Source organism: Maniola hyperantus, chromosome 19 (genome assembly GCF_902806685.2).
Source record: "Maniola hyperantus chromosome 19, iAphHyp1.2, whole genome shotgun sequence".
Lineage (NCBI taxonomy): Eukaryota > Metazoa > Arthropoda > Insecta > Lepidoptera > Nymphalidae > Maniola > Maniola hyperantus.
The window spans coordinates 13,162,398-13,184,911 of NC_048554.1; the positions used below are offsets into that span (position 1 = coordinate 13,162,398).

The window sequence follows — 22,514 nt, forward strand, 5'->3', positions numbered from 1 at the left end:
CAAACAGGCAATTATAGATAGAGAGAGAGAGAGAGAGAGAGAGAGAGAGAGCCAGTGTGTGCCAGACGTTCGTTATTTTATAAAAGCTTTAAGTTTCTCTGCGTATTAAAATTGGACTTCATAATTTTACGTAATATTTTATACACCTTTATCCTATCCTATCCTATCCTTTATGTTATCTCTTAAAACCACCATGATCCAAACAAACATCCCAGTTCCTCCCAGTGTTGGGGACAATACGCAGAGAAACTTTCAGCTTTTATAAAATAACGAAGGTCTGGCACGCGCTAGCTCTTAGTCCATTAAGTTATATAGGTAAGACTACACCTCGGTTCAAAAAATTCTTGTTGTATGTTAATTGTGTGTAATAAGTTTTTACTTTCCTACTTTCAGCTGTACTCAGAGTTAATCTTAATCGTTACTTAAGTTTAGTTAAAACGAGACAGATTTATGTGAGAGATATAGCTCTGTCTCGTTTTAACTAAACTTAAGTAACAATTGAGCGACTCTGAGTACGGCTGAAAGTGTAGTAAGTATTTTTTGTGAGCCGTGTAAGTGGGGCACTCGTACATTTTCCGCCTTGTCACAGTGACGGCAATGGCGTCGTTTTTGCTGCGTTTCTCCTATTGCCCTCAGGGGCGAGGAGTGCGGAGGAAAGGAGGGAAGATTGATTGCGTCCTCACTGCTCAGCCTTCACACACGGACACCAGATCCTCTAATTAAATATAGAGCCTACAAAAAGTTTGCGTAATGTCAATGGCATGCCAACCATATACACTAGAGATATAGGCATTATTGCTATTTTCAAATTATTTTCATTTGCTGAATTATTTTTTCTTCACTGCTGACTTTTCACAGAATAGTACATTATTCCACGACGGAAGAAAGTGACCGATTACTACGAGGGTGTAGTTTGAGGCTGGAGGCCGTAGGCCGGAGGACCGCAATACGCCCGAGTTAGGAATCGCACTTTCTCCCGAAGGGATGCATAATTCTTTATGCTACACCTACGAGGAAAGAGTATTTATATATCACGAAAAAATTTCTAGTAAAGATTCTGAATTCAGTTTAATTTTATTAACAGATTCGTCTATAGTATATTCTTATATATTTAATTAGATAATTAAAATTATTGTATTAATTATTAGTTATGACTTACTTAGTTAGTATTATATTTTTTGTTACTTAGTTATAAAAAACAAAAATACCAAACTTATTCTAGAACATAAAAATTACAAATCGAAAATATCATCTGGGCACCCTGCCTCGTTGCGGTGGTTTAGATGATATTTTCGATTTGTAATTTTTATGTTCTTAGTTATTAGATACTTTTTAAGTCTTGTTTCGACAAACAATCGAAACATGACATAAAAGGTATCTACCTATTGTATGAAACCGCACGAAGCTACTATAGCATTAGTAAGGTATGACGTCAAAATGCTATATCGCTATCTCTGTCTAATCAGAAACATTTAAATGCTTTCTTGTTACTTGTCTAAATCTTTACTAAATCTTTTTTGTTACTTGATCGATTTAATTAGTTCTTTCAGTTTACGTCATTATTTTTAACCTAGTTTATAGTAAAGTAATAAAAAAATTGGAGTCACACACATGGCCAACAGGTAGACTATGGCCAAATCCTTCTCACTCTGAGAGGAGACCTGTGCTCTGCAGTGAACCGGCGATGGGTTGATCATGCATTATTAAGCAAGAAAACGTGTCATTAGTAAAGATTGAGTTTATTCCAAGTATATCTAATATTATCTACTTACCTATTATTCAGTATTTCTTCTATGTTCAATATATTCAAGGGCCATTAACTTTCAGCGAAGTGAAACTTCGTCCTGTTCAGTTGGTCGCCAATCTCGCGGACATGTAGTGGGAGGTCCTCACACGCATTTGTCATGGCCTGTCGTGACACAAGACCGTTTCGTTTTGATGACTCTCTGTTTCTAAGTGCTTGAGACTAAGTGCTAGCAATCATCCTGCTTGTACTTCATTCTCTCTGGAGTTTATTTTTAGGGTTCTGTACTCAAAGGGTGCCAATGGGACCCTATTACTAAGACTCCGCTGGCCGTCCGTCCGTCAGTCTGTCCGAACACTTTTTGGTGATCGTAAAAGTATCCTCAGTGCTTGAAAACCAAAGTCTTCGAACAGCGCGTGTTGCCAGTGATGACATATGGATCCGAGACATGGTCGCTAACTATGGGCCTCATAAGAAAGCTCAGAGTCACTCAGCGGACGATGGAGAGAGCTATGTGCGGAGTTTCTCTACGTGATCAAATCGGAAAGAGGAGATCCGTAGGAGAACTAGAGTAACCGACATAGCTCAACGGGTTGCGAAGCTGAAGTGGCAATGGGCAAATGGGCAGGGCACATAGTTCGTACAACCGATAGACGGTGGGGTCCCAAGGTGCTGGAATGGCGACATCGCACCGGAAGACGTAGCGTTGGAAGACCCCCCACTAGGTGGACGGACGACATCAGACGAGTCGCAGGGAGCCGCTGGATCCAGGCGGCGCAAGACCGTGGCGTGTGGAAGTCCCTACAAGAGACCTATGTCCAGCAGTGGACGTCTATTGGTTGATGATGATGATGATAATGAAAAGTATTAAAGGCTTTTATGAAAACAGCCACAAATACCATAGTGGCTGTACTCCACGGAGGAAACACTGCAAACTAAGTATAAAACAGTCGTGTAAAACTATAACAATCTCTACATACAAAAAAGTATTTTTCATAAATTCATAAATTATTATGAATAAATAAATTTAAAAAAAAAAATGTAGAGTTATCACGGCGTCCACAATTCCAGTGATTTGAGGCGATAACAGCAATAAACAGAGTTGCGGGGTAAGTGCGACGGAGGCCGCGGTAATCCTGACTACGACTCGGACGAAGACTCTTGAAGGACCCGCGTATGTGGAATTTATCAAGCTGTTATTATTATTTGATGAAATAGCTTTGTTATATTATTATGATCTAGCTTTTTTTAGGTGGGTTTTGTTGCCCGGGCTAGCACCCTCTGACATACTCCGAGAGTATATGGTTTTGGGTGGACTCTACACTCTCTGGTGACACTTGAAAGAGGAATAGTTCATTTTACTGACTTGTATATTAATTAAATAAGAAACAGTGATTAAAAATATGTTAAAGTCTACAAAATAAAATAAATTAAATTAATTAAATTAAACAAGTTAAAAAAAAAAAAAAAAAAAAGGTCAAGTGCGTGTCAGGAAACGCGTAAGGCACTGTTCCGTAGACTGGAACTGTGGACTGTGGAACTATAACTTGTGTTGGAACTACCTATGTGCTTACTGCTTCTATCTAATGGTAGTGACAGAATCAGCGTGGATATAAAGAAATATACAAGACAGTATTTAACTCAACAAAAAAAAAAAACAATATCTACCTTATAGCTCAACGGGTATAGGAACAGACTGAAATCCGAAAGGGCGGTGGTTCGAACCCATCAAATCTTAATAACAATTGTTATTAAGATTTCTATATTCAAACTCCACCCATTGAACTACTATGCCTAGCACCAGATTTACCCTTAGTTGGAGGAGAAAGGGGAATGTTAGTCATGATTAACATGGCTAATATTCTTAAAAAAAAAAAATTATGGTCAAAAAAGGATTAATACGTACACGCAAACTTAAAATAATATAATCGAATATTTGAAAATGTTATTTTAAACACACTTTTATTACCCAACCTTTATTTATCAATATTTTCCAATTTAGAATGTATTTTTTATCACCTATACTGTATTATTAAATTCTATCATTTACTAAAATATTTAAGTAAATTTGAAATAACAATGATACCGTATTCATTTCAAATTTTCTGAAAATCAAATTATTTTTAGATTCTTTATTGTCGTGATTGATTGTTTTGTTTGAGCTTCGTTAGTTTGTATCAATAATAATTGAGTTTCGATATAGAATTCGTTTTTAATCAAAAATGTAAATAAATAGTTGACTACAATTATTTATAGTTTTTTGCAAAATATGGGCCGTGAAATCATAACAGATAGACCGACAGACTTTCTTGATTTATAGTAATTCATTCAGAAACATGATGCCTGCGACTTCATTCGCGTAAGTTTCGGTTTTTGAAAATTCCGTGAAAACTCTTTGATTTTCCAGAATAAAAGTACCCTATATCCGTCTCCGGAATGCAAGCTATCTCTGTATCAAATAGATGGTACCGACAACTTTGTCCACGTGGATTTAGTTTTGCAACAATCGCACGGAAACTCTCTGATTTTCCGCAATAAAAAGTAGCCTATTTATCGGGATCCAAGCTATTTCTGTAGCAAATTTGGTCAAAAATGGTTAAACACACATATTCGTATTTATAATTAATTAGGTAGTATGGTTTGTAAAAATGTTCTAAAAAAATATATGAATATGACTTTTTCTTCTGTAATAGCATCTCTATACACTTTCTGCATCGGCGAACCACGGGGCAGATCTGACGGAATCTTAAGACCCTTTTTCGGGGAAGACGGACGAGTTCAATAAATTGGAGGGCGCCTTCAGTGGGGTCGGCGCGTACCGCTAAATTGCTCTATACTGCAGTAATATACTAGATAAGTGCGTTTCAGCGGTGCTTATGTATCTAATCACGGCCCAGTGTTATGTTTTGTGGAAATCGTTCACCCGACAATGAGGCTGTTGTTCAATTAGGCGCCCTTATTTTTTCCTTTCTGAACTTTTACCCCTGAATAACAAATAGTAATTTCAACAAGATTTTTACAAACTAATTTTACTGGGTACCTACCTTCAAGCCAAGACTGAATAGGCATCTTCTAGACAAGCGCGCTTCATCTTAACCTGCATCATCACTTGCCTGCAAGTCTGATTGTAGCCAAGGGCTACTCTATTAATTAAAAAAAACTTTTTATCTAGACAATATGAGAAGTCACGAGACCAAGTATTTTTTAGTAAAAGTAAGATTTAACACGTTTTAAACACGTCGCGTCAATAAGAATAAGAAATTCTTATTTTCAGAATTATTAATTTCAAAAGTGTATCATTTTCAGTATACATATAAAGTGCTACACTTTCACACACGCAGTACATTGTTATCCCCAAAACTGGTGTAATCGGGTCCACTTTGTCTCCCGCTTGTTAGCAGTAAATCTTCACACTCGCTCGCAGGTGACAAGTTTATGTCTCGCCTCGAGGGGCGTCGAGTGTGTGCAGACCCTTCACATTTGCTGCTACAGATTTATAAAAATTCTATTCTATCGTTTACTTCAATCCAGTTGTACGACAGATGGTTAAAGTTACTTACAGTTACAGTTAAACTTTGACTACCAATAAAAAGCGAAGTATGTTGCACATGTCAGTATTGTAGTCATGATTTACGGTTAAAGGTAAAATTGTCCTAACCCTGACTTGTGTAATTTGCTTTTTATTGGTGCTCAAACAGTGGTAACTTAACAACCGCATGTCATATAACTGCCCCTTCAATGACAGCTTTTTGTTTTACAGTTTGTTATTTTAATTTTCTTTGCAAAGTGATTTTTGTTTTATGTGTACAAAATGACTTTTCACGCGCCACTTTAACTTTATGTGTCAATTGTCATGACAAAAGTGCGATTTTAGTCCATAAGCCTAATTTACACGCATTAAGTTAAGTAGCTAACTAAATTTTAACGTTTGAACAAGTTATAATAGATAAATATAGTTCAAATAGATAGGATAAAAGGTAAAATTTCAATGTTAATTTCTTCTGTGACTTCGCTGAGAACATGAAGAATTATAGTGTTTATTATTTCACGCACTTTGCGTGAAATTTTCATTCCGAGATGAACAATCGCGGAATGAACTTGAGAGCTTTACTAAATTACTAATTGGATGCGTAAAATAAAAAACGCTTACTTAAATTTTAACTAAAAAGTTTATTTTATTAATTTAATTGTAAATTAGACATTATTTTAAAGGTGAACCGTACTCATGACATGACAGTTGACCGATAGAGTTAAAATGACACGCAAGAAGTCATTTTGTACGAACTACATGAGTCGCAATTGCATAATATTTTAAGACTAGCTTATGATCGCGACTTCGTCCGCGTGGACTACACAAATTTCAAACCCCTATTTCACCCCCTTAGGGATTGAGTTTGCAAAAATCCTTTCTTAGCGGATGCCTACGTCGTAGTAGCTATCTGCATGCTAAATTACAGCCCTATCCGTCCAGTAGTTTGAGCTGTACATTGATAAATCAGTCAGTCAGTCAGTTAGTCAGTCATCTTTTCCTTATATAGATACCTAAACATTGTTTGTGTGCATAATTGAGAATCAGAAGTGTGTATACAATGGGGGCTTACAACCACGTTCCCGCCTATTCACAATTGTTACAATTAAGTCGCCTCGCTCTCCTCCGAACACTGGCTGAGGCGGCTAATCCTATCCTATCCTATCCTGACCCTCTATTGTATAGATTATGTTATCCAATGCAAGTTATAAGCTATGCTAAAGCTGTACTGTGCTATAAATTTTATTTCATTTCAATTTCATCTATGTATCATTAAATGAAGCTTCAATACGCTTCTAATGGTATATAACATGCATATTATAATTGATTAAAAAGCACAAAGCTATAGACAAAAAATAATTTCAAAACTTTGAATAGCTCAAAACAAGTTTTTTCGGCTTGTGTCCTTTTTATATCAAAGCAGTGTTTTTATGTATACGATGCAGAATCGAAGTGTCTATATTCTATACCCATGCAAAAAAGCACCTCAATCCGTTGCACTGTTGCGACGTGATTAAATGACAAACAAACACACTTTCGCATTTATAATAAGGGTACTGAAATAAGGTACTAATTCGGTCCATGTAATAGTATCGCAACGACATCTCTTTCAAAGGATAACAACCCCAATAACCCTCAGTACTGCAATGTTAATATTTTATTGAAAATCTGCTTGCTGTCGGTTCGCAGGAGGCCTCGGAATTCGGCCTAAGACGATTTAATTGAATGTATGGATCGCGCCTAAGCCGATTATGGGGTACCTATTATTTATGTATAGTCAGCTCTGAGGATAAAGGGATAAGGCAAAGAAATTGTAAGGGAAATTCCGGCACCCCCGACTGAAGAGCTTTGTAGGGTACACTTTAGATCTACTAATCTGATTAGAAAATATTTAAATATTTTTGTAAGCAATTGCTTTATCGGTGAAGGAAAACATCGTGAGGAAGCCTGTATGTCTGAGAGTTCTTTATACTGTTCTCAAAGGTGTGTGAAGTCTGCCAATCTGCACTTGGCCGGCGAAGTGTGGGTACTATTGGCTAAATCCTTTCTCATTCTGTAAGGAGACCCCGTACTCAGTAGTGGGCCGGCGATGATGGTAAGCCTTTAATCTCTTAGCTCCAGTTGCATGACAGGTGTTTTTTTTACGCAATTAAAACACTTAGACCACCAATAAATAATTGCAAAGTGGGTTGCGCACCTGTCAATATTTATACTTTACTAGGTGCCCCGGCGAACTTCGTACCGCCTAACAGTCGATTCTTTTTCAGGCAATTTTTAAATTTTTCTCTCCGTAAGAACCATCCTCGTACTTCAAGGAATATTATAAAAAAAGAATTAGTGAAATCGGTTCAGCTGTTCTCGAGATTTGCGATGAGCAACACATTTAGCGATTCAAAGAGAAGATGATTAAGATTAAAGGTAAACCGGCGTGACTCTAATCTTGCGACTCTATGGAACCTAGCATTATCTTTTTGAAATGTATTTAAAAAAGTTCGTAAAGTGTAGGTGAAAACAGTATCATAAGAATTATAAATAGTTAGAGGTAACTAACCCAGTAAATTAACCCTGACTTGGACAATGCATCTGGTTTTTACTTACGGTCAAGGTTCAATGTTAACCTTAACGTAATTCTAACCACCTGTCATGCAACTGAACTTTACAGGTATGACCCCGACGTCACATGCAAAAGTCTAGTCCTCTCCTAAAACGGACTGAACTGAAAATCGAATCTGCGTCCCTGTAGACGATGTAAAGTCGTGTAAAAGAGAAGCCTTCAAAGTTCATAGCTGAGCTAAATCTAGCTCAAAGGGCAAGTATTGGGTACGGTACGCGACGCGATGGTACAAAGTACAAACCCCGCCTGTAACACTATTATCGTACCAATTCCTACGACAAGCTTGGATAGTGGAAAATTGATAACTAGCGTATTCCCGCGACTTCGTCCGCGTGGACTACACAAATTTTAAACCCCTATTTTACCCCCTTAGGGATTGTATTTTCGAAAAACCTTTCTTAGCTGTCTACGTCATTATAGCTATCTGCATATCAAATTTCAGCCCGATCCTTCCAGTAGTTTGAGCTGTGCGTTGATAGATCTGTCAGTCAATCAGTCAGTCAGTCTCAGTCACCTTTTCCTTTTATATAATTAGATAAAGAAACTAACATAGGCACATACATGACACCTGAAAACATCACAATCCTTTTTTTGGCGTGTAAAAAGCACTTTCTGAAGTACCTAAGATACAGGGATATCTAGTATCTAAATTGGGTATTTGACTACAATTTTTTTATTACTTAATTATAAACTAGGATAAAAATAATGACGTAAACTGAAAAAAACTAATTAAATCGATCAAATAACAAAAAAGTTATAACCATTTATATTATTCTGATTAGACAGAGATAGCGATATAGAATTTTGACGTCACAACTTACTAATGGCATAGTAGCTTCGTGCCGTTTCATACAAATTTTTGTTTTGCGAGTAAGGTATAGAAGACTCTCCCACTCCAAAATTAAAATGCCTGGAACTTTGTAAATCTTTGTTAAATTTTAATATAAAATATATTAAACAGCAAAAATTTTTCAGCGTACGTCATTATTTTTATCCTAGTTTATAATAAAGTTTTTATCCTTGTTTATAATAAAGTTTATCAAATTCAAAAGTAGGAAAATACCCAATTGTAATTTCCTGCTAACGCAAAAACAGTTTTTCTCTAAAAAACTTATGAGCCAAATAAAGCTTAATTTATTATAAAAAAATACTTTCTTTCCTTCTGAAATACCATTAATACACCCTCGGTAATGATTAGCAAAGTACAGTGGCAAAAACAGTGCCGATTAGCACAATCCCATAAGATTTATTGCGGAATGCGGACAGCCAAACAGCAAATTGCGGGTTAATAATATTGCTTCTTTGTACTGAACAATCTCGGGAATGGAGGAAAATAAGCGAGAATATAATGTGCTACGCTTGGATGAATAGTACAATGAATAAAACGGCACAGAATTATATATTAATTATATTATGAGAGCCTCAATAGCTCAACCGGTAAAGGAGTGGACTGAAAACCGAAAGGTCGACGGTTCAAACCCCGCCCGTTGCACTATTGTCGTACCTACTCCTAGCACAAGCTTGACGCTTAGTTGAAGAGGAAAGGGAAATATTAGTCATTTAACATGGCTAATATTCTTTAAAAAAAGTAATCTAAATCTAAATCAGTACCCTTATTACAAATGCGAAAGTGTGTTTGTTTGTTGGTTTGTCCTTCAATCACGTCGCAACGGTGCAACGGATTTACGTGATTTTTTGTATGGTTATAGATAAAGGCCTGGAGAGTGACATGGCTAATTTTTATCCCGGAAAATCAAAGAGTTCTCACGGGATTTTTAGTAACCTAATTCCACGCGGACGAAGTCCTATCTATTAGGAGCTGTTAAAACAATTATGATTTGTTTCTTTTGATGATTATTTTTATTATAAAATACAATTTTTAGGGTTCCTTACCTCAAAAGGCAAAAAGTAACCCTTATAGGATCAATTTGTTATCAGATGTCTGTGTCTGTCCATCTGTCAAGAAAGCTATAGGATACTTCCCGTTGACCTAGAGTCATGAAATTTTTGCATTTGCAACTCGCGCGATTTCCCTCTTTTTCGTAAATATATAATTACTAGCTGATGCCCGCGACTTTGTACGCGTGGATTTAGGTTTTTAAAAATCCCGTGGGAACTCTTAAATTTTCCGGGATAAAAAGTAGCCTATGTCCTTCCCCGGGTTGCAAGCTACCTCTGTACCAAATTTCGTCAAAATCGGTTGAACAGTTAAGCCGTGAAAAGCTAGCAGACAGACAGACAGACACACTTTCGCATTTATAATATCAGTATGGATTAGTCAGCAGTTCACTTGGCTAATATTCTTAAAAAAAAAACTGTACTGTCATTCTGCTCCAGCTAATCTAATTCCTCTAGCGTCGAAGCCTTAATCTCACTTACAGCGAACAAACAAACTACACGCCCGTCTCAATTAAAACTGCGAATAAATAAGATTGTACGGAACCCGGGTACAAACTTAAACAAGTTAACTTGCGTGAAATGTTCTCATTAACCAAGTTTGGACATGATGTTTGTTCCACTAACTTATGCTCGTTTCCTTATATTTACAGCTGTTCTGTATTTGTTTAATAAATAAAACAAGAACTACCTTGTCTAGCGAGAGAACACGTACTAAGCGATGTATCGTTTCGGTGCGATGACGTATACATACCAATAAGGGTTATGGGTTTAATAAAAAAAACTGCCACACCCCTTGCGGACGGGCAGACGGATAACCAGACAGACAGACAACGAAGTGATCCTATAAGGGTTCCGTTTTTCCTGTTGAGGTACGGAACCTTAAAAACTGCCATACCCCTTCCAGGTTAGCCCGCTTTCATCTTAGATTGCATCATCACTTACCACTAGGTGAGATTGCAGTCAAGGGCTAACTTGTATCTGAATAAAATAAAAATTGAATAAATGTTCGATGCTAGGTGTCATACAAAACTAATACAGTTGTACTGATGTTGTAACTTGTACATCATGAGAAAAGGACATTTTGAGAAAAGAACATTTTGAGAAAAAGACATTCCGATAAATGACAAAAAGGACACCACGAGAAAGGACATTTTGAGAAAAGAACATTTTGAGAAAAAGACATTGTGAGAAATGACAAAAAGGACATCACGAGAAAGAACATTTTGTGAAAAGGCTTATGCACATATTCTTTTCCTTCTTCAACGAGCAAGAATAAAGTGTCATGGTGTCATACAAATTGAGTCGGTATTAACATAAATATGCATATTTTATTTCCATAGACAAGAACTATAGCGCAAATAAATTGCTCTAGCGTTATAAATCTGCTACTCTACGCCTCACTGGAAGCTTTATCCAGCCAATATTTCCGTAGCGAATTTAAACTTTATTCCATGGAAATAAGGCATTCCAGGATAATGGTCCCAGCACGTCATTCCCCGACTGTAATGTTTTGGCTTCATTAATTCTTCAATCTGGTTAGATAAAAATAACTTTATGCTTCTTGAATAGGAAAATGAGACATCGCTTATCGATTTTCAACAAAGAAACGTTTGAGGTTTCACATTGTTACTAAAATGTAAATGCATTTATCATCTACTAGGTTATGCTCGCGACTTCGTCCGCGTGGATTACACAAATTTCACCCTCTTAGGGGTTGAATCCAAAAATCCTTTCTTAGCGGATGCCTACGCCATGATAGCTATCTGCATGCCCAATTTCAGCCTGATCCGTCCAGTAGTTTGAGCTGTGCGTTGATAGATCAGTCAGTCAGTCAATCAGTCAGTCAGTCAATTAGTCAGTCAGTCAATCAGTCAGTCAGTCAATCAGTCAGTCAGTCACATTTTCCTTTTATATATTTAGACTAGCTGATGCCCGCGACTTCGTTCGCGGAAATTTAGGTTTTTAAAACTCCCGTGGGAACTCTTTGATATTCCGGGATAAAAAGTACCCGGGATATAAGCTAACTCTGTACCAAATTTCATCAAAATCAGTTGAACGCTTGGGCCGTGAAAAGCTAGCAGACAGACAGACACTTTCGTATTTATAATATTATTAAGTATGGATCAGAACCCATATTATAAATGCGAAAGTGTGTTTGTTTGTTGGTTTGTTAGTTTGCCCTTCAATCACGTCGCAACGGTGCAACGAATAGACGTGTTTTTTGCTTGGGTATAGAAAAAGACCTGAAGAGTGACATAGGCAATTTTTATCCCGGAAAATCAAAGAGTTCCCACGGGTTTTTCCAAAAACCTAACTCCACGCGGACGAAATCGCGAGCATTTAAGCTAGTTTAGATTATAAGCGCATCTATGGTCGTACGTGCGCAATGCGCGTGTGGCAAAAGGCGCGCGTACAAAAACGAGATTTACCTATATACCTACGCAACATAAACGTTAATCTGAAATCTGAAATGATTGCCTTTGACGCGCCTTAACTGCACGTGAAAATGTTGCCGTATTCATGGCACTGCTATTATACTACTATAGATAATTCTAACAGTTGTAAAATGATAAAACTTTATAACATAATGCATTTGTTTGTTTGCAGTGGAAGTCTCGATGGGGCGTCGTCACCAAGCTGTCTCCCGCTGCAGGTGAGTTGCATTCAGATGACATTATGTCTTGGTTAATCCACTTTTATTGAATTAAGTACAGTAGGGAAATTCTGAGACTTGAATAGAGATACTTATATCATTACTAGTTGATGCCTGCGACTTCGTCCGCGTGGATTTACGTTTTTCAAAATCCCGCGGGAACTCTTAGATTTTCCGGGATAAAAAATAGCCTATGTTTTAATCCAGGGTATAATCTATCTTCATTCTAAATTTCAGCTAAATCCGTCCAGTAGTTTTTGCGTGCAGGAGTAACAAACATACACACACACACACACACTTATACACACATACAAACTTTCGCCTTTATAATATTAGTCGGGATAGTCGGGATAACAAGAAAATTAATTAGTTTCATACTGTTGAAAATTACTTAAAATTCATACCTCATCTATACTAATATTATAAATGCAAAAGTGTGTGTATGTTTGTTTGTTTGTTTGTTTGTCTGTAGTACCTTCACGCCCTAACTAAGCAACCAACTAACTTGATTTTTGGGATAGAGATAGTTGAAAAGACGCAGAGTAATTCCCCGGAAAATCAAAGAGGTCACACGGGATTTTTAAGAACCTAAATCCACGCGGACGAAGTCGAGGGCATCAGCTAGTATTACATAATAATACGATGTAGTAATTATCAGCTGTCTTTCGAATAAACAAAATTTTTAGAAAAAAACATACAGTGCTGTGAAGACTTTTAAAAATAATGTTTTAAAAATAAAATACTTAAAATGATAATCAAATATGATAATCAAGCTATCTATCTACCTTTATAACCGTAACGGTGAAGGAAAACATCGTGAGGAAACCTGCATGCCTGAGAGTTCTCCATAATGTTCTCAAAGGTGTGTGAAGTCTACCAATCCGCACATGGCCAGCGAGGTAGACTATGGCCAAAACCCTTCTCAGTCTGAGAGGAGACCCGTGCTCTGTAGTGAGCTGGCGATGGGTTGTGATGATGATAACCTTAATACAAAGTTGGTTTACTTTCAAAATTTCGTATTAATCAATATAATACAATTTTTATTTAGATTTTTATTAATATACTTTGAAAAGTTCTAAATAAATGTCATGTTTAAAAGTGTACCTGTACAGTTGAGTCTCTGAAAAAGCTGAAAAAGTCAAAACATGCAAATACATGGGTCTAGGCTCCGAATATGAATTTGTCCCATTCGGTGTCGAGACCCTTGGTCCGTGGGGTCCTAGCGCTATAAGAGTTTTTAAGGAAATAGCAAAAAGGTTAGTCGACATCACAGGAGACCGAAGAGCTGGTAGCTACGTCGGCAAAGAATTAGCCTAGCTATTCAAAGGGGGAACGCTGCCAGTATCTTCGGAACCTTGCCTAAAGGGACTCCTTTTAATAATATATTTTAGTTATAATAATATATTTTTTTAAGGTTTTAGTATTAGTTTAAATTATTAATTAATTAACTTTTAATTTGTATCATGTATGTATAATATAATATTATCGTTGAGTCTCTATATTTATCCATTTTTAATCTCTAAACTGTGTAATATTTATACCAATAGATACTAAACAATTGTTTATAAATTCAGCCCGTGTAGCACAAATTCATGTTGTCGCTCATTCAAATTAATTGCCTCAAATTAAAACGTAATCACAAGTTGTTCAATACAAAACATCATTGTAAAGAACTTCGGAGCACGTAACGCCAACAGAAAGTAGGCTCTATTGTTCAGATATTAATTCCCGTAATATTAATTGTACGCGTAATAAATAGTATTTTCCTGATAAAGTGTACAAAGGTCGTTAATAGGAGGCCCACATTTAAGCAGCTACATTAAGCGTTCCGTGTTGAATCGACGAGATTGAGGGTAGATATGGTTTTAGCGTGAGTGGTCTAATACATAAGCGTTTAGTATACATCTATATCTATATATATAAAAAAGGAATAGGTGACTGACTGACTGACTGACTGATCTATCAACGCACAGCTCGTTTGAGCTGGACGGATCGGGCAGAAATTTAGCATGCAGTTGCTATTATGACGTAGGGCATCCGCTAAGAAAGGATTTTTGAAATAGGGTGTCGCAAGCAAAAAACTATTTACTACTACAATAATGTAAACGCTTCAACTTATGACTTGTAGCTGCCACGAATAATATAGTTCTTTTGAAATTTCCTGCGCTATTTCGATCCTTCTTCCGTGAAATACCTTCCCCAGGGTGAAAGTCGTGTTCAACATGAAAGGGCCAGATAACCTTTGTTAATCGTGTACAATGACAAAAGGTTACGGGCTGTTAATTGCCTTTATAGTGTATCCGTTGCTATTTTAAATGCCTGTTTAAACGTGGCTATTTTTTACGACACTACTTAGCCGTGATGACTGAATAGCTTTGTAATTAGTTGGACTGGTATGAAATGAATTAATTAATTGATTATTACAGATAAAAAACTGGCAAAGTGCGACTCAGACTCGCGCACTGAGGGTTCCGTACAACAATCGTGTTTTATCGACATTACACAATAAATCAAAAGTTATTTTGCCTAAAAATAAATATAATACTGTTTTAGATTGTACAAAAAAGCCCTTTCATATGATACCCCACTTGGTATAGTAATCTAATTTTGAAAGTTGAAAATAGCAATATTTGTTCATGAACACATTTTAATTTTTTTCTTGTGATGTAACTACAAATTCCCGGTTTTCAGATTTTTCCCCTCATGTCTGCTATAAAGCCTACCTTTGTGCCAAATTTTATGATTCTAGGTCAACGGAAAATACCCTATAGGTTTCTTGACAGACAGACAGACAACAAAGTGATCCTATAAGGGTTCCTTTTTTCCTTTTGAGATACGGAACCCTAAAAAGTGTAATTTCCATACAAAAGCATATCTTTACCAATGTAATATTACGATAATAATTATAAACTCCCTGCCACTCCCTGCAGACGTTTTGAAGATGTCTCTTAACAAGTTTTTATTATAAGAAATTTATTAAAAAATCTACTACAATGGAAAAGATTGATTCATCATTTCAACTAATCGCTGGTCCGCTACTGAGAACGGGTCCTCACAGAATGAGAAAGGTTTAGGCAAGTCCACCACGCTGGACAAGACACACGGATTGGCAGATAGATTGGCGGCAAAGATTGATTAATTGACAAAGAGGCTTGAAAATTGCTCTTTGAGATTTTGCTTATACAAATAACTATAGATTTTCAAAATCTCCAAGTCATAATTCTTTTCTGGAATCACTAAAAACGAGTTTATCTATGTAATTTATTGCTTTAAGAAAGTTTAATTCGTTTTTGTGTGGTGAATTTATAGCACTTCCTTATAAAATAAAATTATACTTTCGGAGTTCTGATTTAAGATTCAAAAATTATTCATTGGCCCGAATACAAATTCGGTGGTTATTTTAAATTATCACAGCGTCGTTGGATCTGGGTAAAGCCCATTTCATACCATAGTATAAATAGTCCGGTCAAAATATTATTGACATTTAGGGTTATCAAATGTCTTAAACCAGAAAGAAGGTTTGTTTTTTTTTTTTTTTTTTTTTTTTAGAAGGTTACAATAAATACTAATTATGTGTTCAAATAATTAGTTTTTCAATTTTCAAAGTAAGATAACTATACCAAGTGGGGTTATGTATGATATGAAAGGGCTTTTTTACTTGTACATTCTAAAACAGATTTTTATTTATTTTTATGCATAATGGTTTTTGATTTATCGTGCGAAATATCGAAAACATACGACTGTAGTACGGAACCCTCGGGGCGCGAGTCTGACTCGAATTTGGTTGGTTTTTTATACCTTATGTAACTACGATCTCTAAAAGGTTTAAACTTTTTAAGTTCCTAAGCCGAACTAAGCCACCCTTACTCGTAGACGCAGTACCTCTTATGAGTAATAGTTGAGACCCCCCATCTCAAGGAATTCAAATTACAGATTTTATGGCGTAGAAATCTGTTTAACGTCCGCCCGCCCTGAGGGGACAACTTATTACTTCGCTGCCAGTTAAAAGTTGACTTTTTTTAATATATCGGTTACTTGGGGAGCTGTTTATTATTATTTATTGTCCATATAGGAAAATCTGACTGACTGACTGACTGACTGATCTAGCAACGCACAGCTCAAACTACTGGACAGCTATTATAATGTAGACATCCGCTAGAAAGGATTTTTGGAAATTCAACCTCTAAGGGGGTAAAATAGGGGTTTGCAATTTATGTAATCCTCTCTCTCGTCATCTCAACCCATCTTTTTTTTATCTAAGGAATATTAGTCACGTTTACCATGATGACCAATATTCCCCTTTCCCCTACAACTAAGCGTAACGCTTGTGCTAGGAGTAGGTACGACAATAGTGCAACGGGTGGGGTTTGAACCGGCGACCTTTCGGATTTCAGTCCGCTCCTATAACCGTTGAGCTATCGAGGCTCTTTAGCCTACAACTGAGCACAAGTCTCCTTTCAGAATGCGAAGGGTTTAGGCTATAGTCCACCACACCGGCCAAGTGTAGATTAAGTAGACTTCACACACCGCCGAGAACATTACAAGGAATTTTAGGTTTCTCTAGGATGTCATGAAATCTCAGCTCATTTCTTTTAACATAACATTAAGTATTATTAGTAAAGACTTATAAGGTACTATTTGAACTTTGAAATATCATATGCTACCGATTTAGAAATTCAATATGTCTTATTGTAATCGTTAAAAAGGTTTCGGAAGTTGCCATTTTTATTTTTCTCTTTTTGTTATTTGCATGATAATCTCAAAGCAAATAAATTCTGAAGCTATCAGTCCAGTAGAGTCTGAGAGCTAGTGTGCTTATTTTTAAAGTAAGTAGTCTTTCGTGATCTACATTATTTTAGTAGGTACCTACTATTATATTTTCTATGATTATGTTTCCTACCCGTTTAATCCGGGTATCTTGAAAACAAGTGTGAAAAGACATCTTCTAGAGTCTAGACAGACGCCTTTGGCCATATCATCACTTCTCATCGGGTGTGTTGTGTTTAAGAGATAGCAAATAAAAATAAAAGTAAACTTTACATAAAAGTAAACGGACATAAAAAGTGCGCGCTTTTTCTTATAAACATCAGTTTTCTAAACCGGTGCAGTGGTAGAGTCCCGACTAAGACTGCCTGTCCACTGGTGCGGAGAAGAGAGAAGCGGAGCGAAGCTGCGCAAATATTAACCAACTAGCTGATACCCGCGACTTCGTCCGCTTGGAATTAGCTTTTTAAAAATTCCGTGGGTACTCTTTGATTTTCCGTTTTATTTCATTTTTTATTTTTTAAAAGCTTATTCCACGCGGACAAAGTCGCGGACATCAGCTAGTAATTTATAATGTTAACATGTAAATTTCGGACTCTTATAAAACACACTGGCTCTTCAACTGTATGGAATTTTCCGAAGAAAGGCCAAAGGCTGAAGGACGGAAAAATTTGAAGTTTCTCAAAGAAAATTGGTTCCCCTCAATAAGTTGAATCCCCTGACAATGGGAATTATTTTCATGCCTATCTTGTTTTCCCAATTTTGGGGTAATTTACTTAGGAAGAGAGAAATTTAGGGAATTTCTTTATGCGGTGTTGCCGGCTGAATTTCTTTGCGAAAGATTTGTAAAGAAATAGTCAAACGGTCGTCGGATTTGAGGACTAAAATGCGGTTTACTTGAGATTAGTTTTGAACGAACTTTCGAAGGATTGAATTGAAGTGTACACTTTTCGAAAATTTTCTTGGTTCAGTCGCTGTGCTGTCGACTGTTTTATACGGTCTTGAGTTATTTCTGAAAGGTTACAAAACTAATATTTTTTCTTTATTGTTTTCTGCCTAAACCTTATAAACTTTTGTTTTTATTTCTCTAATACAACTAAGAACAAAAACTGGACCTTGCAGCAGTAAGTAGGTATACCAGAAAACCCATCGCCGGTTCACTACTGAGTACGAGTCAACTCTCAGAATGAGCAGGGATTGGACATAGTACATCATGCTGGTCAAGTGCGGGTTCGCAGACTTCACTAAGAGGTCTTCATCATCATCATCATCATGATCAACCCATCGCCGGCTCACTACAGAGCACCTACCACGCTGGCTATGTGCAGATTGGTAGACTACACACACCTTTGAGAACATTATGGAGAACTCTCAGGCATGCAGGTTTCCTCACGATGTTTTCCTTCACCGTTAAAGCCAGTGATATTTAATTAATTAAAGCGCACATAACTCCGAAAAGTTAGAGGTGCCTGCCCGGGATCGAACCCCCGACCTCCGATTAAAAGGTGGATGTCCTAACCATTAGGCTATCACAGCTTCATCAAAAGGTTTTAGAAGTTAGAAAATTACGGGCAACTCTCAGCCATGCAGCTTTCCTCACGATGTTTTCCTTCACTGTTAAAACAAGTTGCATTGTATGTCTTTAATCCCGATAAACTTTAATACACCTACGTTTCATGTAGGAAGCAATATCGTACCTCCTAACAAGGAAGCTAAAGTGACAGAGTAAAAGTAAAGCCGGGGCACAAATTTATGTTAGGTAGTCACACAAATCCAGATGAACTGGCGTTAGGACGCTTCAGCGTCGGCCAGGAATATTGCGCCGTATAACTTACCTACTCTTCTACGTTCTCGTATCACGGGAGATTTTGTTTACTAACTTACTTTACCTACAGTTTTTCTTAAGCTGGATATTGACTTGAGAACAAATGATGGAGAACTCTCAAGTATGCACGTTTCTTTACGATGATTTTCCTTATCTAAATGCTTAAAACGTACATAACTCCGAATCGTTAGAGGTGCGTGCTCGGGATCGAACTCTTGACCGGCTATCATCGCTGTGGACGCATAAGTACAGTAAAGTAAGTTAAATGTTCTTTATTGTACACCAAAACCAAAGATGTTTGCAAGTACAATATAGGCGGCCTTATCGCTAAAATAGCGATCTCTTCCAGGCAAACTTAGGGTAGAGGATATAATAAAAATTAAAGAGATCGGAAAGGGTGTACTAAATAAATAAAGTAAACACACATAATAAACGTATGTATAAGTATATGTATAAAAATAAATTACAACAGTAAATAAGAAACGAATACACGATAAGTGGAATAAAAAGAAAAATTAATTAATTAAAACACATCAAAATTGAGGGTAAATAAAATAGTTCCAATTTCGTTTTGAAAATAGATAGTGATTTATACAGTTTGATATCCATACCTACAAGCAGTGGCGTGCACAGGATTTGAACCTAGGGTAAGCATTAGTTAGCTAACTACCTATTTAATGACAGGTCATCGTGAAAAATGAGCACTAAACCATTTCAACTAGGTAAGCAGTGCTTTTATGCCTCTATGACCTGCACGCCACTGCCTACAAGCTAATGGATAGATAGATTCAGTATTCTTTCGTACGCACATTATATTGTATCCCGGGAATCAAACTGCACACCCCTTCCTGGAATGCACGCTTCTCTCCTCTACAGTTTAATGGGGGTGTAGGTATAGTTTATGCAAATTTGGGAAGCGCTTGCGTTTTATGGCCGACTATTGCGAACAGAGAATACCATTACATACCACCCTGTTAGATTTGGAGAATAAATTCACTGCAGGTGTAGTCCTACGTACATTAGGAACGTTAAATGCTGTTATCGCGTAGCATTACGTTTTTTTTAAATGCTGCACCGAAAGTAAATTACCTTACAGGGTATTAACTGTTTTAAATAGTAGGTACCAAAGTCTTATTACACTTTTTCTACAGCCAGTACTCGTAGTCTCGTATACTACCCATTGTGCATTAATCCCCTCAAAAATTACATTAAGCTTCATCCAAACCTGCGCGACCAAAGCGACTACGAAGCGGCTACGTTAGCCAAGCGACGACGCGACCAGTCGCTTCTCATTTAATGGCGCCATGCATACCTATGCGACCACAACGTGATTTGTCAGCGTCTGCAGAGTGGGACGCACGTGTCTATAATAACAAAGATTAGCAACATTGCACTAACAAAATATGAAGTTCGCGATTCGCATTGTAGTCGCGTATATGCACGTTTCATATTGTTAGATATTATAAATAAATGCAGGTACCTATTATAAAATAATGTACACAGTTGTAGGTAGATTCTAAATATTGACTTGACAGTGTTAATCTAAATATATAAAAGGAAAAGGTGACTGACTGACTGACTGACTAACTGACTGACTGACTGACTGATCTATCAACGCACAGCTCAAACTACTGGACGGATCAGGCTGAAATTTTGCATGCAGATAGCTATTATGACGTAGGCATCCGCTAAGAAAGGATTTTTGAAAATTCGACCCCTAAGGGGGTGAAATAGGGGTTTAAAATTTCTGTAGTCCACGCGGACGAAGTCGCGAGCATAAGCTAGTTTATCTATATTTTGTGAGTGTAGGAATGGATTGATGTGAAGGTAGGCTATAGAACGAATGTTGCCTGCATTCGCTTCGTTTATTTTGAGTTATAATAGTTAGTCTTACGACACACCGATTTATTCCTCAACATCCAAAGTGGTAACAGTGATTAATAAAACTATAAGAAATTCATCGTTATTCTTTCTGACGATAGAATCCTACCTTAATATTCAAGATTCATCCTCGGCTTTCTATTAATATGCAAGATTCACGTCTTGGACGCTCCCGCATCCCGCCTTCGTGACGCGCAAGTGTGGCTGTAACTTTAAAAATGAAGACAATTTGTTCATGTGCTAAAGACAATGAAGAGAATTTACAGCGCTAAGCCTAACCCCAATTAAATTAAGACACATTACATGTAGAGACTACCCGCACTCCGTAGTCTCGTATACTACCCATTGTGCATTAATCTCCACAAAGATTACTCTACCCCGTACAATATAAAGCAAACCGCCAGCTAATTTCTTAGCCAAGAATAATAAACCTACTTTAACCCTCCGCTTTATTGTGAGAAAATTTTCAGGCAGTTTTGGCAAATTCTGGTCTCGAGCCATGATACCTACCTATTGGGAAAGCTCAAGATAATAGCCTCAATAGCTCAACGGTTAAGGAGCGGACTGAATTCCGAAAGGTTGGCGGTACAAACCCCACCCCTTGCACTATTGTCGTACCTACTCCTAGCAAAAGCTTTTCGCTTAGTTGGAGGGGAAAGGGGAATATTAGTCATAATTTACAAGGTTAAAATATACATTAAAAAAAAAGCTAACAAAGGCAAATATTTTTTAACTCATCATCATCATTATTGTTATTATTATTTATTTATTATTTAATTAGAACGGCCATAAAGCCAATTACACTAATTAAAATACGAGTACAAACTAACATAAACATACTTACAAAAATTAACAACTTAAAATTATAAATTTAAAAATGCAAAATTATAAATTTTCACATGATCAGCTCATCGACGGCGCGCTTCTGTGCACGGGTTTCGTCAGGGTTACGAGAAGGGTTTGGTCTTAGTCCACCACGCTGGCCAAGTGCGTAATGGCAGACTTATCATACAGCTATGAAAACATTATGGAAAACTCTCAGGCTTGCAGGTAACTTCATGATGTTTTTCTTTCACCATTAAAGTAAGGGCCCTTACTCATGTGGTTTAAGCATATAAAACGCATATAGCTCCGAAAAGTTAGGGGCTCGTTCTTGCCCGGGATTAAACCCCCGACCTCCTGAATAAAAAGCGGATGTCTAAAACACAAGCATCTTATTAATATTGTGTGACTGATTTAGCAAGTATTTTTTGAGTGTCTCCTAATTTTCACCAAGAAGCCTGATATATTCGCATCATAAAAAGCCTCAATAGCTCAACTGGTACAGGAGTGGACTGAAAACCGAAAGGTCGACGGTTCAAACCCCGCCCGTTGCACTATTGTCGTACCCACTCCTAGCACAAGCTTGACGCTTAGTTGGAGAGGAAAGGGGAATATTAGTCATTTAACATGAGTAATATTCTTTTTAAGTTAAATAAATATTGTGTGACTGATTTAGCAAGTATTTTTTGAGTGTCTCCTAATTTTCACCAAGAAGCCAATAATTTTCAAGAAGAAGATATATTCGCATCATAAATATCACATGAGGTCGTGTGAAAAGCCTAA

The 22,514-nt window shown here is 36.9% G+C and overlaps 1 protein-coding gene across 1 annotated transcript in view; it reads left to right on the forward strand.

Annotated features, from left to right (window-relative positions):
* LOC117991515 (uncharacterized) overlaps positions 1-22,514 on the forward strand; it is a 444,113-nt gene that overhangs the window by 135,378 nt on the left and 286,221 nt on the right. Inside the window, exon 3 of the mRNA XM_034979109.2 lies at positions 12,394-12,439. Coding sequence (XP_034835000.2) covers positions 12,394-12,439 — 46 coding nt within the window. The remainder of the gene's footprint in view (positions 1-12,393; positions 12,440-22,514) is intronic.